The 15518-nt window shown below is 35.3% G+C and overlaps 1 protein-coding gene across 4 annotated transcripts in view; it reads left to right on the top strand.

Moving 5' to 3' along the window:
* Nucleotides 1–15518, top strand: part of DPY19L3 (dpy-19 like C-mannosyltransferase 3) — a 33333-nt gene that overhangs the window by 6239 nt on the left and 11576 nt on the right. For all 4 annotated transcript variants that reach the window (XR_010608552.1, XM_065661231.1, XM_065661232.1 and 1 more), the window contains 12 exons: nucleotides 3133–3223; nucleotides 4068–4189; nucleotides 4390–4535; nucleotides 6160–6283; nucleotides 7681–7815; nucleotides 9502–9633; nucleotides 10151–10252; nucleotides 11067–11140; nucleotides 11383–11541; nucleotides 13055–13177; nucleotides 13522–13633; nucleotides 14218–14274. Coding sequence is in view for 3 of the 4 variants with exons in the window: in XM_065661231.1 (XP_065517303.1) it covers nucleotides 3133–3223; nucleotides 4068–4189; nucleotides 4390–4535; nucleotides 6160–6283; nucleotides 7681–7815; nucleotides 9502–9633; nucleotides 10151–10252; nucleotides 11067–11140; nucleotides 11383–11541; nucleotides 13055–13177; nucleotides 13522–13633; nucleotides 14218–14274 (1377 nt within the window). In the remaining variant the exon portion in view is untranslated. The remainder of the gene's footprint in view (nucleotides 1–3132; nucleotides 3224–4067; nucleotides 4190–4389; nucleotides 4536–6159; nucleotides 6284–7680; nucleotides 7816–9501; nucleotides 9634–10150; nucleotides 10253–11066; nucleotides 11141–11382; nucleotides 11542–13054; nucleotides 13178–13521; nucleotides 13634–14217; nucleotides 14275–15518) is intronic.

Below are 15518 nucleotides of genomic sequence, written 5' to 3'. Positions count from 1 at the left end.
CGCAGAGAGAAGCAGGGTAGTCCAGTACTTTTTCAAAGAAGTACCCATTGTGTTGTTATGGGTACTTTTACCCTGGGTCAAAAGTCCGATTTGAGTAGGAACCGTGCCATTCTAACAGATGGGCATGAGGTTAACCAGCGAAGAGACAACGTACAAACATTAAATGTTTGCTGAAGGCATGATTCTCAACTGGGAACACTGGTAGCAGCTGTACGTATATGTATAATATACATTTCCACTTGTGTGGTTGAGACTGCTTCCAAATCCTTCTGACCTTAAACTGTACAACTAAAAATATTTTCAGTTGCACAAACTGTGATTCAGCTATGTCAAAAAAAGAAAAGTGCTTGGAGCTTTACTTACGCTCTTTATAGAAAACTTCAACTAAGACCTTAGCTAGTTGCTCAGTATTCTGAATTTCTTGGTTAAAGAGTTTCAGGAAACCTAAAGTTTTGCGTTTGAGAGGAAGTCCATTATATTTTGATTTTAATGCTAAATATTAGGATACAGTTACGTAAATTGAAATTGTATGCAACTCTATATGTATTCTGGAGGATAGTTTTGGGTTTTTTTTAACTTGGAACATTGGTAACTTCTTTGTTAAAGACTCAGTTGAATATACAGAAAGATAAGCATGTGCTCTTACAATGCTTACCCACAAGTCCATATGTTTTTATTGACGTGGAATACTAGGAAAAGTATAAATTGAAGTAGAACTGGAAAAGTATTGTAAGTGAATAAAACAGATGTTATCTTAGCATGAAACAGATGTAAAACTCACCAGTGTTTGTCTCATAAACTATAGCATTTGGTTGAATACAGCTGGTGCCAGGATTACAAATTAATCATGTTTGAATGTGTTTTTGCTAATTAGATCCCCCTCTGTGACTACTCTCTCCCCCTTAATAGATTCCAAATGTTAACATTCCTTCTTTTTTCATTCCTTCTTCTTTTTTTCTTTTTTTTCTTTTTTTAATGAGCACTTGGAATCTTGGAATCAGCTACTTTTTGGTAGTAGAAAACTTTTCAGTAGTGATGAATTTGAACTCCAGCATTCTCACTTTGCTAAGTGTGTGGCTTTTATTATTTAGTGCCAATGTCAGTTTCTTCTGCTGGTATTACAATGATTTGTACGTCACAGAGCAGCTGGAGAGTTTTAACTGTGAACTTGCATTGAATCAGATGCATTTTTATCTGTTGATTTTTTGTCAGACCAGAACTAGTATTGATTTAGTTTGTCAACAGTTTACTTCAATAAAGCAGATTATTTGAGATAAGATTCTGTAGTGAGCAGTAGAGGGGGAAGGAGCATGCTCTTTTATCTATGTTAGCTTTGAAATAGTATTGATCCTGTTCAGCAAAAGAGACAGGGCTGTATAAGAAAGATGAAAGTGGAGATCCTATGCAAGGTTGCATTAACCAGAATGGCATTCATAAAAATCGCAGAAAACAGTAACATTCTGTTATTTCAGTAATGTACTTTTATAAAGAAAGCTGAATTAGTAAGATTATTTTTAGACATCTCACTGAAGTTTAATGACTTGTATACATGCATGGTTTAACCTGGCCAGCAACTAAGTACCGTGCAGCTGCTTGCTCACACCCCTTCTACCCCAGAAGGGATGGGAGGAGAACTGGGAAAAAGTAAAACCTGTGGGTTGAGATAACAGTATCATAATTTAAATAAAGTAAAAAATAATAGTTATGATTATGATAATAATGATGTAAAGGGAAGGGAGAGAGAGGAGTAAAACCCAAGACAGACAAGTGGTGCACAATAGAATTGCTTACCACCTGCTGACAAGCACCCAGACTGTCTGCGAGCAGCCTTGTCCCTTTCCAGTTCGCCAGGCCCAATTCTATATGAACATGACGTTCTGTGGTACAGAATATCCCTTTGGCTAGCTCAGATCAGCTGTCCTAGCTGTGCTCCCTTCTGGCTTCTGTTGCCTCTCTTCGCTGGCAGAGCATGAGAGACTGAAAAGTCCTTGATTTAACTTAGGCACTACTTAGCAACACCTAAAACATCATCATCATTCTCAGATTAAAGCCAAAACACGGAACTGCAGCAGCACTGGGAAGAAAATTAACTCTTATCCCAGCCAAAACCAGGACATACACCACGTACAGGAATCTCATTTGATTTTCAAGTCTCAATGTAAACCTTTTCTACCTCACTGCTTATGAGAGATATTTGCTGGGATGTTTCTCTATCAGCTACTAAAGATCACTAACAATAAAACAATTTTGTATATGATGTGTACTAATTCTCTTCATGTTGGTTGTTCATGCAGTTGTATTTTGTTTAAATGTGGTTGCTTAAGACTCTGAATTTGTTAAATTTCATTAGGTCTTCACAACTAATGAGTCCTTAACAAAAGGAAGTGAATTCCAAAGCAAATATCCTACTCTGAGACCACTGTTCTCTGGAACAGCTTTCATATCTCACTGGGCTCAATCTGCTGCAATATTAGCCAAGAAAGAGACACAGCTTGAAGTGTCCCTAGTTTAAATAATTTGAATATTTTAAAATTAAAAAATAACAACTTTACTTACACCTGAAAACAAGTAAAGAATTGTTTTTCCTTTAGTCTGTAATTTAAGAGTGATGAATAGCTGGCTAACTGCCAGAAACAGCACTTACCAAGTAGGAAACAGCATATCCTGCCAGCTGAAATACCGGAGTAGCATTATGGTGCAGTTCCATGTAAAACACACTGAATTAGTCAAGCCTTAAGGTGGCAGAGTCCATGGAACACTATGGGACATCTTTATCTGGAAGAAAAGGTTAAATGCATGGAGCAAACATCTGCAGCTCAAAAGTCAAGCTGTTGGCCAGTGCCCCTATCTAAACATTGAATATTACAGAAGAATAGTAAAATATCCAGAATGTTTCTGAACAGCATTCTGAGCAGAATCACTAAAGGAGTATTCATTTTCCCAGATACCAGAGCCATTGACACCACAGCCGTTTGCCTCACACCGTTTATTTGAACTGATTCACATACAGTGCACTAACAAGCCACTGTATAGCTCAGTTTCCCTGGTGCAGCAAGAATTTGAGTTGAAGGCAGCTTCATATGATTGTGAAGAGCAAACAGAAAGTGAAATTATATGAACTTTTACTTTCAGGAAGTGGAAAGAGAGATTTCATTCAGGACAGAATGTGGACTTTATTACTCCTACTACAAACAGATGATTCAGGCTGCTTCCATCAAGCAAGGTATTGTAAACTGTAAAGTAAGTTTTTCTTCATGTTGCCAGCTGACTATTTTTAAATTTTTTCAAAAAATTTAGTTGAGAACAAGGAATACTATAACTGTGAAAGACAGTGTAACAGTTGTACTTCAGACAGATTTATTCTGTTCCTGTGCCAGGCAGCCACTGTTATGGACATAAGAAGTTTCACAATGATACAGGGGTTTCTGTGTCACTCCTTCACATTCTGATGAAGGCAATCACTTTGAGGGACAACTTCCATATCTGTTAAGTTTCAGACTTACTGGTTTATTCAATATATTACTTTCATTTTTATTCTTCTCTTGTTTAATTTGAATTAGGAGCTATTTGTGGAAAAGGGCCATTTTTTTGCTGTATGCCCGGACAGTAAGTGACACAATATGCAGCTTCCAAGGAAATCCTATACAATGATGGGATTTTCTGTGACATTCTCATGTTTCCTAGATGCTTAACTATTGCTCCCTAGCAATTTTTGCTTATCCTATACATTTGTCAGTATTAACATCACCTGTATTCAATGTAATGACAAGAATGGTTCTCAATATCGAGTATGTACCACGGATTCTATGCTAGTGTAAAAAGAAATGTTACATGTTATTAGATATACAGTACTTGTATTAACACTCTGAGTCAGATTCAAAGCAGGGAAAGTGAAGACCTCACAAGGTCGTGTTTATTCAGAGGTAATGCAATCTGAGTCCTTGATTCAAAGTTTGCCATTTTTGATGACAGATCCTAGAATACCTTTGAAAAAGTTATTCACTGTTCAGATGAAGATGGAGGAGGAAAATGATAATCTCCTATTTCAATTTCTCTTTATCGTTAAGGTTTACATGGTTTAGTATATGACAATAAAACTGAATCTGTGAGGACAATTAACATACTTGAAAGAATGAATGTTTACCAGGAGGTGTTTCTCAGCATTCTGTATAGGATTCTTCCAATTCAGGTAGGCGTTTATTTATGGCTTTAGATTGTAAGTGCATTATGAAGATTGTGCAGTGAATCATAGCTCCCCTTTTTATAGTTATTTTCTAATTAGAAATATTCCTGATACCTTTTTAATTTGTAAAAGCAAAACCTAATTCATATTAACTCTAAGCCCCCATCATTGTTTTATGTCAACATCAGTATTCTTGTGTTTTACAGCAATACCTAGAACCTGTTTATTTTTATATCTACACTTTGTTTGGACTTCAGGCAGTTTATATCATTGCTCTGTATGTAACAAGCTGGCTTCTTAGTGGAACGTGGCTTTCAGGGTTGTTGGCAGCTTGCTGGTATATTACAAACAGGTATGTGAGATTAAATTTTCTATCTTTCTAAAATTGTATCTCCTTTCAAAGGTAAGGCAGTAAGGTATTAAACCTTCAAGTGCCTTATTAACTGGACAAAAAAAAAAAGAAATTGTAAGGCCTCTTCCACATTAGCGAGAAAATGAAAAAAAAAAAGTTTAAATACTACAGATTAATCAAAAAACAATCAGACATTGAGACTAGGATTTTAAAGTTTCAAGAAGTTTGAGTAGAAAGTTTTGTCTTAAATTGGTCTCTGAAACTGGATTACATCTTTCGGATGTGTCTGGATATCCAGATGATGTAAGATGATGTTCTGTCATCTCCAGCCTGGGATCCCCTAGGTGTTAAAGACACCTGTATATATGCCCTTCAGATCTCTCCTTACTGCCCCACACCCAACTCCAGGGATTCCTTCAACAACCTAAAATTGTCAGAATTTCAGCTTCTTGGTTTCCCTCTTGCACTAGGATTCAGAGAAAAAAGGCAGCATTTCAGCTGTTCTGGTGCTTTATCATTTTGAGAATTCTCAATCTGGGGAGAAAAACTGAAGAACTGGCTTTATGCTAGTAGTGAGCTGCTGGCGTGAAGCTAAGACTGGTGACATAGGCCATTGTCTGTGAATTAATGAGGAAAATGAAAGTACAGTGTCAATTCTATCAAAACTGTTCGATATGTTAATCAGCAGCTCTAAAGGTGTTTATCTGCAAGCATGTCCATTACAGAATAAATAAGTATATAGAGGTAAAATGTTTCTTTCTCCAAAGATGAAAGTAATTAAAAAGTACATGCAGTGTGCAGTAGTTCAGGTTTACTTCATGAACTCATCTTTTCCATTTACAGAGTATTTGGAGCAGATCTGTTTTGTCCATCTTTCTAATAATGGAAGCTTAATACATTCTCCTTTATACAAGTAAAATTGAATTGATTTGGATAAAGACTTTCTGTCCAGATGAAGCTACCGAGTTACTACATTTAAGACGTATTTTTCATCCCTATTGCCATATCTCAGATGTGTTGCTTACTTTAGTTCTAGCAAACATTTTCTCTACACAAGAAAAAAGGGAATTATTTTTTTGTTTTAACTTTCAATTCAGGTTTTGTAAATTAATGCCCTTTGGGGAACATTTACTCACTTCCATTCCATACTTTTCATGCTAGAATATTCAAAAAATGCCAGAAGTTCCTAACCAGTTTACTGGTATTCAGATCTATGGCACTGGGGTCACTGTGAAGAAATTGATACCTGTTTATTCTTATATATGCTTTTTACAAACTAAAAGATGAAGTAGAATTACCTGTGACATGAAAACTCAACATTTTGAAAGCGTTTTTGTTTTGGCTTTTGTTTGTTCATTTTTAAACTACCCAAGCTATGCTTTGTAAGTGAGATTTACCATAGTGTTAAGTTTTTTAACAGTAAGTGAAGCTGAAGTACAACATTTTAGATAGAGAAAAAATGGATGACTTGCAGAAATTTTGCAATGATTTGTTTCAGAGCCAGGCATGTTTGTATCCATAAGAAGTTAAAATGCCACAAAGATGCCTGTCATTACAACCTCTCTGTCACCAAGTTGGTGTTCTAATTGTTTTAAATTTATGAAACTCTGTTGGTTTTGTACAGAATAGATACTACAAGAGTAGAATTCACCATTCCTTTAAGAGAGAACTGGGCACTACCATTCTTTGCTGTTCAGATAGCAGCCATCACATACCTACTGAGAACTAATTTACAGCCTGCTCGAGAAGTGAGTATTTCTGACATGTATGACACAGTATAATTAGTATCAGAAAACTGTCTAGAAAACCCAGGACAAAATGCTTAATAAGTGTTTATAGCAGAGAATATACACACAAAAATCGCTTATAATATTAAAAACATTAATCAGATATGCCTTCTGTTAATTTAAATTTAACTGAAATACAAAGAACTTGAACATGAGCCGGCTCATGTTCGCTCACAGCCCAGAAGGCCAACCATATCCTGGGCTGCATCAACAGGAGCACAATCAGCAGGTTGAAGGAGGTCATCCTGCCCCTCTATTCTGCTCTCGTGAGACCCCACTTGGAGTACTGTGTGCAGTTCTGGTGTCCTCAACATAAGAGAGACATGGAGCTGTTGGAAGAAGTCGAGAGGAGGCCGTGAGGTTGATAAGGGGACTGGAGCACCTCCCGTATGAAAATAGGCTGAGAAAGTTGGGGCTGTTCAGCCTGGAGAAGAAAAGGCTGCATGGAGACCTCATAGCAGCCTTCCAGTATCTATAGGCAGGGGGCCTATAGGGATGCTGGGGAGGGACTCTTCATCAGGGACCGTAGCAATAAGACAAGGGGAAATGGGTTCAAATTTAAACAGGGGAGGTTCAGGTCAAGTGTAAGGAAGTTCTTTACTGTGAGGGTAGTGAGGCACTGAACAGGTTGCCCAAAGACATGGTGAATGCTCCATCCCTGTCAGTGTTCAGGGCCAGGTTAGACAGAGCCTTGGGCAACATGATCTAGTGTGAGGTGTCCACATGGCAGAGGGGTTGGAACAAGATTATCTTAAGGTTCTTTCCAGCTGTAACCATTCCATGATGATACGATTCTATGCTCAGCAGTGAAAAAATACAAAGGTAACCTCTGGAGAGTACAAGAGTCCTGTGTTTTTATGAAATCATTAGAGTGACACAAAGCAGGCAGGAAATAAGCTTGTAAAGCACAAGGATTAAAGAATTTCTTTGGTTTAATTTGTTTCCAGATTTAAGGTGTGGTCCTGATCTGTAAGAATAAAAGCCAGTAGGTGATACAGTTTCTTTGACAAACAGTTCTGAAGTTACTACTCCTCAATTTGATAAAATAACTGCTATTTGTAGTATAGTAAAATATGTATTGCATGTTAATCTGTGGGCTGAAACTGAGATTTCACCACTGTTTTGCAAGTATTACTACAGTGGTAAAATACAGGCATAAATACAAGAATCTGTAACTCTCAAAAATATTAGTTATCCTCCAAGGACTTACTGCAGCTAGAAAATTCATGTAAATGGTTTTTAAACTGAACAAACTAAGGTGGTTTTTTTGGTTGGTTTTGTTGGGGGGTTGTTTGGGGGTTTTGGTGTTTTTTTTTCATGAAGGCAACTATAAACAAAACTTTGTTCCCTCCTTCCAGAGATTGACATTTATGGCTGTATTTATAGCAACATTTCTCTTTAGCCTGACTTGGCAATTTAATCAGTTTATGATGCTGTTACAAGCATTGGCATTATTTGTACTAGACTGCTTTGACTTGCTTCCCACAGCAAAGGTAAGATTATGTTTGGAAATAACCTTTTTTCTTTTTTTTTTTTTTTCCTATCATAAAGCTAACAGTTTTGGAGGTATTTTACTAACCAGTGGCTCGGATGCCAAAAGTAATACAGATAATACACTGTGCTGCTTTGTGCTTTTAACTAATCATAGCATATATACTGCAAGTGTAAAAATGAATCATCAAAGCAACATCATTTCTGATTTTTTTTTCAACTGATTTTATTTCACTTTATGTAATTCACTTTTACTGTTTAATTTTTGGCCAATTGTTTAGACACAGCCGTGGTTTTACACTATTTGACACCTTTAAACACCATCCTAACAGTTGATCTAATACCACAGCTTGGGCATGTCCTCTGGAAGTGTCCATAGGAAAAAAATATCTTTGCCTAAGCTGAAGTAATAACAGTGTATGAATTTGACCTCAAGTATTGTACATCCCTGTTTGAAAGTTAGGTGTAGGCACTGTGCCACAAAGAGAAGGAAGAAGATCAGATTGCTCAAGAGAAGCAGTTAGCTTTCATACATTGAAATTCACCACAAGATAACATGCTCACTGCTGTGTTGCTGAATTGCATGAGACAAAAAGCAAAACAAGTGTAATTAAGTTAAGGGATCATTTGCAGTCAATCTTAGGAAATAAAATACATTGAGGAAGATGAAAACATTGTCTTTGAATTTAATGTCCCTGTGAAATTGTACCAAGATTATTTACCACTAGTAGAAGCTTACATTAGGCTCTAACCTTACTAAGGTTCTAACTTTACTTTAAGGAAGGTTACAGTGGGAGGAAGAATTGTTCATGTTTGTTTGCTTCATTTTAAATTCGAAACAGACTTGAGTATTAGTGGTTGTAGTAATGTAACTGAAAATTAGTATGGTGGCTGCATGTCAGGATATCTATGGTTTATTCAACAGTTTCTAAACTCTTCATTATATTTGCAAATGTAAGCTGGAGTTAGCAATTAGTGTGACTAATCAGCAACCTTGAAAGTTTGCAAATTACTAGCTTCATCCTGAATTATACCAAAACGGACTTACTACACAATTCCTATTGCACATTAATTTTCCAAAAAGTGCTACTTAAACCTCTTGGAGCTTGTTGGGACTTTAGATACTGACTTACACTACTGCTGTAATACAAGACTGAACTCAGGATCTTTGCATCAGATAAGACTGACATTTTGTTACCACTGTATCAGAAAATCAGATGGGTTTTAGTGTCTGTGTTCACCTGAATTACCATAGCTCGAACAGAGCTATACTAAACTGTTAGAAAAAAAGGTCAGAGAAATCATCTGTTGTTTGATTGCTGAACTGCACTGAACTGTAACTCTTTAGTCCTAAAGTCATTAGAGACTGCTACAGAAACACTTATTTGACTAAAGAAAATACAAAACATCTTCCAAATACTAAGTTATTAGTATTTCCCTCATTCTGCAATTGTTTAACTTGCCTGCTTTATTATAGAATCAGTCTTTCCTAGGTATAAAATATTAACCTAACTCATTCAGGACATAAATAACAGGAAGGATATAGTAATGGCTTTAAGTGTAATGATTCAGTACAAGATGATACATTTTTTTGTAAAAATAATGTTGAAATAAATTATAAAACTTTCAAAGAAAATCAGGTATGACTGTAAAGTTTTTTAGGCATAAAAATCTTACTATTGTTACAGGTTACATGGCTTTATATCATTCAGATTTCTGGATTGCTGCTAGTCTGTGTCTTACAGTTCTTTAATTCTATGATTCTTGGATCATTACTTATAAGTTTTAATGCTTCTGTCTTGATAGCAAGAACAATTCAGGTAGGTACCAAAATATTTTTGTAGTACTAAATAAAGAGTGACGTAAATGAGTAGTTTATCTACATTGTAATCTTAAATTGCTAATTAGAGGAATTACTATAGCGTAAAGCCACAGAAACTTTGCATGATCAAATAATGGATTCAATTACACTAACTGCAGTACAACCAAGCATATCAGACACTGTAATTCTGTGATTGCTATTAACTTTTATGATAGTGCAAGCTGCAGTTTGGATCCTACAAAAAAAATTGCATGAACAGACTTTACTCCTGTCTCAGCAGGACTTGTCTTGGATTTATGGATCTGCCTCCAACAAAATACTCTGGATACTCGGCTCTGTGTACATTTGTGCTTACATGAATCTAATATAATCTGGTCCTTATCAGGCCTAGCATACAATCTGTTTCAAGTAGTCTGTGTTTCTTTTGTTCGAAATACATGTAAATTTACTGAAATACTTTTGTTCCACATACGTACCAAAATAGTACTGAAATACTAATATTTTCTTCTTTCTAGAAAAAACTAAAAGAGGGTCCCTTACTTAATAGGCTTGGGAAGCTTATCCTCCATGTACTATTAGTCTTGTGTTTGACTCTCCTAATAAATAAATTCATCAAGGTAAGCAAATGTTCCTTAATATAGAAACTCACAAAATTTATTACGTTAAAAGCTTTTTGTTAACTATCTACAGTAATATTATTAAATAAAAATGGCAGTGAGATTACACTGCATTTCAGAGACTGTTTTGGAAATGAAAGATTGTTTTGCTAATCTTTTTTGATGTACAGGTTTTTAAACATACTCTTAAAACTTCATAAATAAACACCAAATAACGGAATACATATTTGTAACTTGAAGCTCACCAGTAATTTTGTAATAGTTGTAGGTTATACTGCATGTTGATACTGCTAAGCATTTGCAGAGTTTTTCACTGAATTTACTTTTCAAAGAATGCACTTAAAAATGAATACTTGTTATAAAAATTTTGTAGACTATGCCATACTTTGAGTTGCTTCTTGTGCGCAGAGCTGTCTGCAGGTATTTGTGTCTGTAACACTTCTTCTGCCTTAGAGTTTTATTCTCTTCAAGAGATCTGCTTCAACAGATTAAAAGTTAGTACATGTGGAAATTAAAAGTAAAATAAGTCATAGAAATAAAGAGCACAGCAAAAAACTTGTGCTGGAAATTCTTTATCTGTAAATAAGAAGCTAACCCTAGTAGATACTCTAAAAAGTAAGTAACTTGCCCTTTGGACCACAGGACCATAATTACAAAGTCAATGCTTGCTTGACTGCAAAACACCCTATCTAGCTCAGTAAGCCTCTATTGCCACACAGTTTCATTTAAATGATTAAAAAAATGTTTATTGTGTAAAGCTTAATTTTTTTTATACTTAAAATATAATTTCCTTTCTTTTTCCTGTCCTTTGTAGAAAATTCTTAATCTTGAGTCAGATGAGCATATATTCAAATTTCTAAAAGCAAAATTTGGATTTGGGGCAACAAGGTATGAATCAGCTTCAATTTTGCTTTCTTGTATGGCTCACTAAGTGAAGCCTGCAATTTCTTCTAATTTTAAATCTTGATGATAAAGCATGGATTTTTACTGCATGTTTATATAGTGTATTTTCCTTTGTAATAATCTGCATAACTCTGGCTTTCTAATTTCTTGGAAAAAAGGAAACTTTGGTCCTTTTTGACATTAATTTATGAAATATATGATGACAAGTATTATTCTTTTTTCTTTAGAGATTTTGATGCTAACCTGTATCTTTGTGAAGAAGCTTTTGGTTTACTGCCATTAAATACTTTTTCAAGACTCTCGGATACATTACTTTTTTACATCTACGTATTTGTTCTCTTATTTATGACAGTAGCAGCTGTAATTGTTGCCTTTCGGAACCTCAGGTAAAATACATTCTTAAAATAATTCACATTTTCTGTCAGTTTTCAACAGGCTAAAGAAGTCACAGTTTTGTACAGCAGAATAGAGTATTACTTTCCACAGGTACTAGGGAAACAGTAGGGCATGTAATAGAGAGATCATGCAAAATAAGTATTAAAGCTAAAAATGTAAAGGATGTAATGAGGCTGAACAAGGAAACATTATTCCCTAGATTCCTTTTATTTGCTGTTCAAGTTTTGCAGTATGTGTGGAGTTGGCTGGATTTTGGTGGTGAGAGGGGAAGCAGGGATAGGGTGTCTTTATAGAAAACAGCGTTAGTTTATTTTGTTCATCCCATTTTCCCTGAGCAAAGCACTCCCAATGAAGGATTTCCCTGGTGGTACCCTCAGACTGCCCAGAAATGAACTAGGAAGGTCTGTACTGAACTTGCATCATCTGTGTGATGAAACAGGAGTGGTAGACTGCAACCGTGCATCACTGCTGCCAGTTCCCCTGGCTGATCTGTAGGTCTTAAAGGTATTTACAGAACATCAGAAGAAAATTAGTACTGAACTGCTGTTTAAAAAAAGAGAAAAAATGGTTCATTACAGACCTTTCAGTTTTGCATTTACAACCTGGGCAAAAGCTAGGATGGATGATAGACAACTTGATTAATTCAAGGAGTTTCAAGGAGTATCACGTAACTAATGCCACTCATCCTAGATTTTATGGAGAACAGGATAAAAGGGGAAGAGAGACAGGGGAAGGGAGAGGGAGAAGATCCAAGACATGCTGAAACTATGTTATGTTAGTTATGAAGTCATAGTTATCTGTAAGGCATTTTGATACTATTCAACCAGCCACTTAAAAATAACTTAGTGCATCAATCAGTTTTAAAACCAAAATGCTCTGCAGCTCTTCTTTTCTGTAATTCTAGATATAATCCAAAACATTACCCTGATTTTTAACACTGCCCAGTTATCTCAGTTGTCCCCCATGTGGTAAAAGCAAAAAACCCACGCTTTTGAGCAGTATTTGTTTTTTTGATCAGCCCTTTACATGCATTCACAAGACTGGCCACCTCAGCCAGTCCTTTCAGCAATTCTTTTTCTGTAAATTTACTTCCAATTTGTGGCTGTAATAGCAGCCAGATATACCAGCACAACCCCACGAAACAGTTAAGTTCTTTATTCTCATCAAAAGCCCTGTGAAGCCTGTGGGAGTAACTGCTTCAAGCAATAAACCAGCCATACCTTTCTGTAAACAGTTTTATCTCATTCTAAACTAGCTCATTTACATCCATTGCATTTCCAGAAAACTAGACATGAAAAGAAATGTCTGATGCTGCATCAAATTGGTGCTATTGGACTTAATTACGTAATTGATACAACAGATTTTATCTTCAATATGTGAACTGGTAGCAGTACTATTACCCACTAGCATCAGAAGGATTAAATACATTTTAAAATTCAGGTAACTCTATGAAATACACTACAGAACTTAATATAACACTTCTTATATCTTCTGTTTAATTAGTGGTTCAAATCAAGTCCAGATGGTGGAAAAAATGGGCGAATGCACAATAATATTGAAGCCTGATGCTGCTTACAACTTGATCCACACAGTTCTTTTTGGATGTCTGGCATTAAGCACAATGAGGTATGGTTTTGGTGAGTTTTTAATTCTACTGAAGGCTTTTTAGATGATTGAGTATATTTTTATAAAAGTCTAAAATATGCTGACCACAAACTGATCATGATTCTTTCTTTCCCTGGTGTGTAGACTGAGACATTTCCCAAAATTCTGACAGAAATACTGTTTTGAAGTTTGGGGGCAGAGATGTTCTCAAAAGCACATAGCAAAGTGCAAACATCTTTCACTCAGTTATTTCAGAGTCCTGAAAGTCAAGACAACTGTGTTCAGAATTTCTCTTTAACTGTTCTCATCAACACAGCTTAGCAGAGCTCCAGATGATCAGCCAAAACTTGTTTGTCTTCTTCCAGAATGAAGTACCTCTGGACATCCCACATGTGTGTATTTGCATCTTTTGGCCTGTGCAGTACAGAAGTATGGAAACTTGTCCTGAAGTGTATTAATCTCTACACATCACAGAGGGTTAGCGCTATACTTACAGCATTTCATGAAATGTGGGTTTGCTCCATATCTAAACCAAATCACGACTCAGAATTCTAAGACATCTGAAATGAGTTTTGTTTGTAGTCCTCCTAAACTGGATATCTCTGAAGTACATTTCTATAAATTTAGTAAGTGAAATGTATTTTCTAGTGGTTTATATATTAAACAATTTATGTATTAAACAATTCCATTTGAATACACTAGATGGCAATGTAGATGTGGCAATAAAAAATGACCACAATTTTACTACAAAAGTCTTAGTCACCATATTAAGAAATAAGCAGCAGTCTGATAAGACCTTTACAGCCTGTTATACTGAATGATACAGTGTTTTCCACTTCGTAGAAGATAGTATATAGATATAAATCCATCATGTGTGGTGGGTCTGTGATAAGGGTTTTACTTGAAAACAAAATCAGAACATGGTCTTAAAATTAAAACTGTAAATTCCACCACATGATAAATATGTCAGGTATCACTACATTAAAAATCAAGTCTATCCAAATAAGTGTATCATCAAAATAACCAATTTTTTTTTTTTTTTTTTTTTTGCGGTTTCTTAGATGCACGTGATGAAATATTCCATACCAATAATTACATTACTGTACATTTCATATAAGGTAAGACCATTTTTTGCCTGCCTGTTCTGGCTTTTTTTATTTATGTGGAATCTTCCTTTTCTCACAGAGGGATGTTGTTTTATAAATAATTACATACAAGATTTTTGGCTGAATTTTAAAAGTTGGGATAACCTACCTGAAGTGGAAGTACCTTTATGTATATGAAATTGTATGTAAAGCATCCGTTGGGCTCATTTGTTCTAAAATAGTTGTTCATAGATACAAATGTTTGTCCGATTGTGTGTGTAAGTTACCAGGTGTTATTTAAATGCACAGTTTTATGGAAATGTAAATTGTCTGTTTGGGTTTTCACCATGCAGATAAGATGCAGATTGTTAAATTGCGTAATGATTCATTGTAGGAGCAGAAATAATCATAACATACCATATGTTATGTGCTGTGTCTCATCCCATGTATTTTAAAGTACAGAATTGTTAAACTTGTCAAGTACTTTTGTTGTCTTCATGTCTCGGAAACAAATTGTATGGTCAAGTGTTTAAATGTACATGCATAAAATATATTTAAAATAATAACATATACAAGATTATTAGTCTTTCAGTCTGTCATAGCAATAGATTTAGAACATCAACTTAATGGGCATACCATTCTTTTAATCTCTATTTACAAACGTTGAAAATTCAGATGCCTGTTAGTGGAGAACTTATTTCTGCAATACCTAGTATGAGATGAGAATACTTCTGTTAAATAATTGCCTTCAGGGAAAACCCAAGGTGAATTTCATTATCAAAATTAAAAAGGCAATAATAAAGTTAATAAAGAAAGCTGCTAGTAGAGTTCACTCTGAAAGTCTCTTTCCCCCTATAAGACAGTGAAATTGAAATTCAAGAAAGACTGTAAGAGTTTGTTCAGTGAAGTTACAGTGAGGTGGTCCACTTAAGTTTTCTTGTTACTCTGTTTTTAGAGGAGTTTTTAGTTTGTTTGAGGTGTTTTTTTCCATTAGTATGCTGGTTAGGGAAGTCATTTACCTTTTTTATCATCTCGTAAAATAATAGAAATAATGACATTTCTTTTGACCTGGGTAATGCCAAGAGCATGACATTCTAATAGATAGTCTTATGTGAGAGATGAACTAGGAAGAATTTTCATCCCGCTCTTAATGAGCAGATAGGAAGTTCCTAAATCAGATTCAGTTCTGAAGTCACTGATTTTCATAGGCTTTAGATCAGGCATTAGTCGTGCTCAGTCTGCCTCAAAAGCATCATTTTTGTGTTTTTTCTAAATAT

This window comes from Lathamus discolor, chromosome Z (assembly GCF_037157495.1).
Source record: "Lathamus discolor isolate bLatDis1 chromosome Z, bLatDis1.hap1, whole genome shotgun sequence".
NCBI classification, from domain to species: Eukaryota; Metazoa; Chordata; class Aves; order Psittaciformes; family Psittacidae; genus Lathamus; species Lathamus discolor.
Note: the sequence above shows the minus strand (reverse complement) of the source record. Positions and strands in the feature narration are given on the sequence as shown.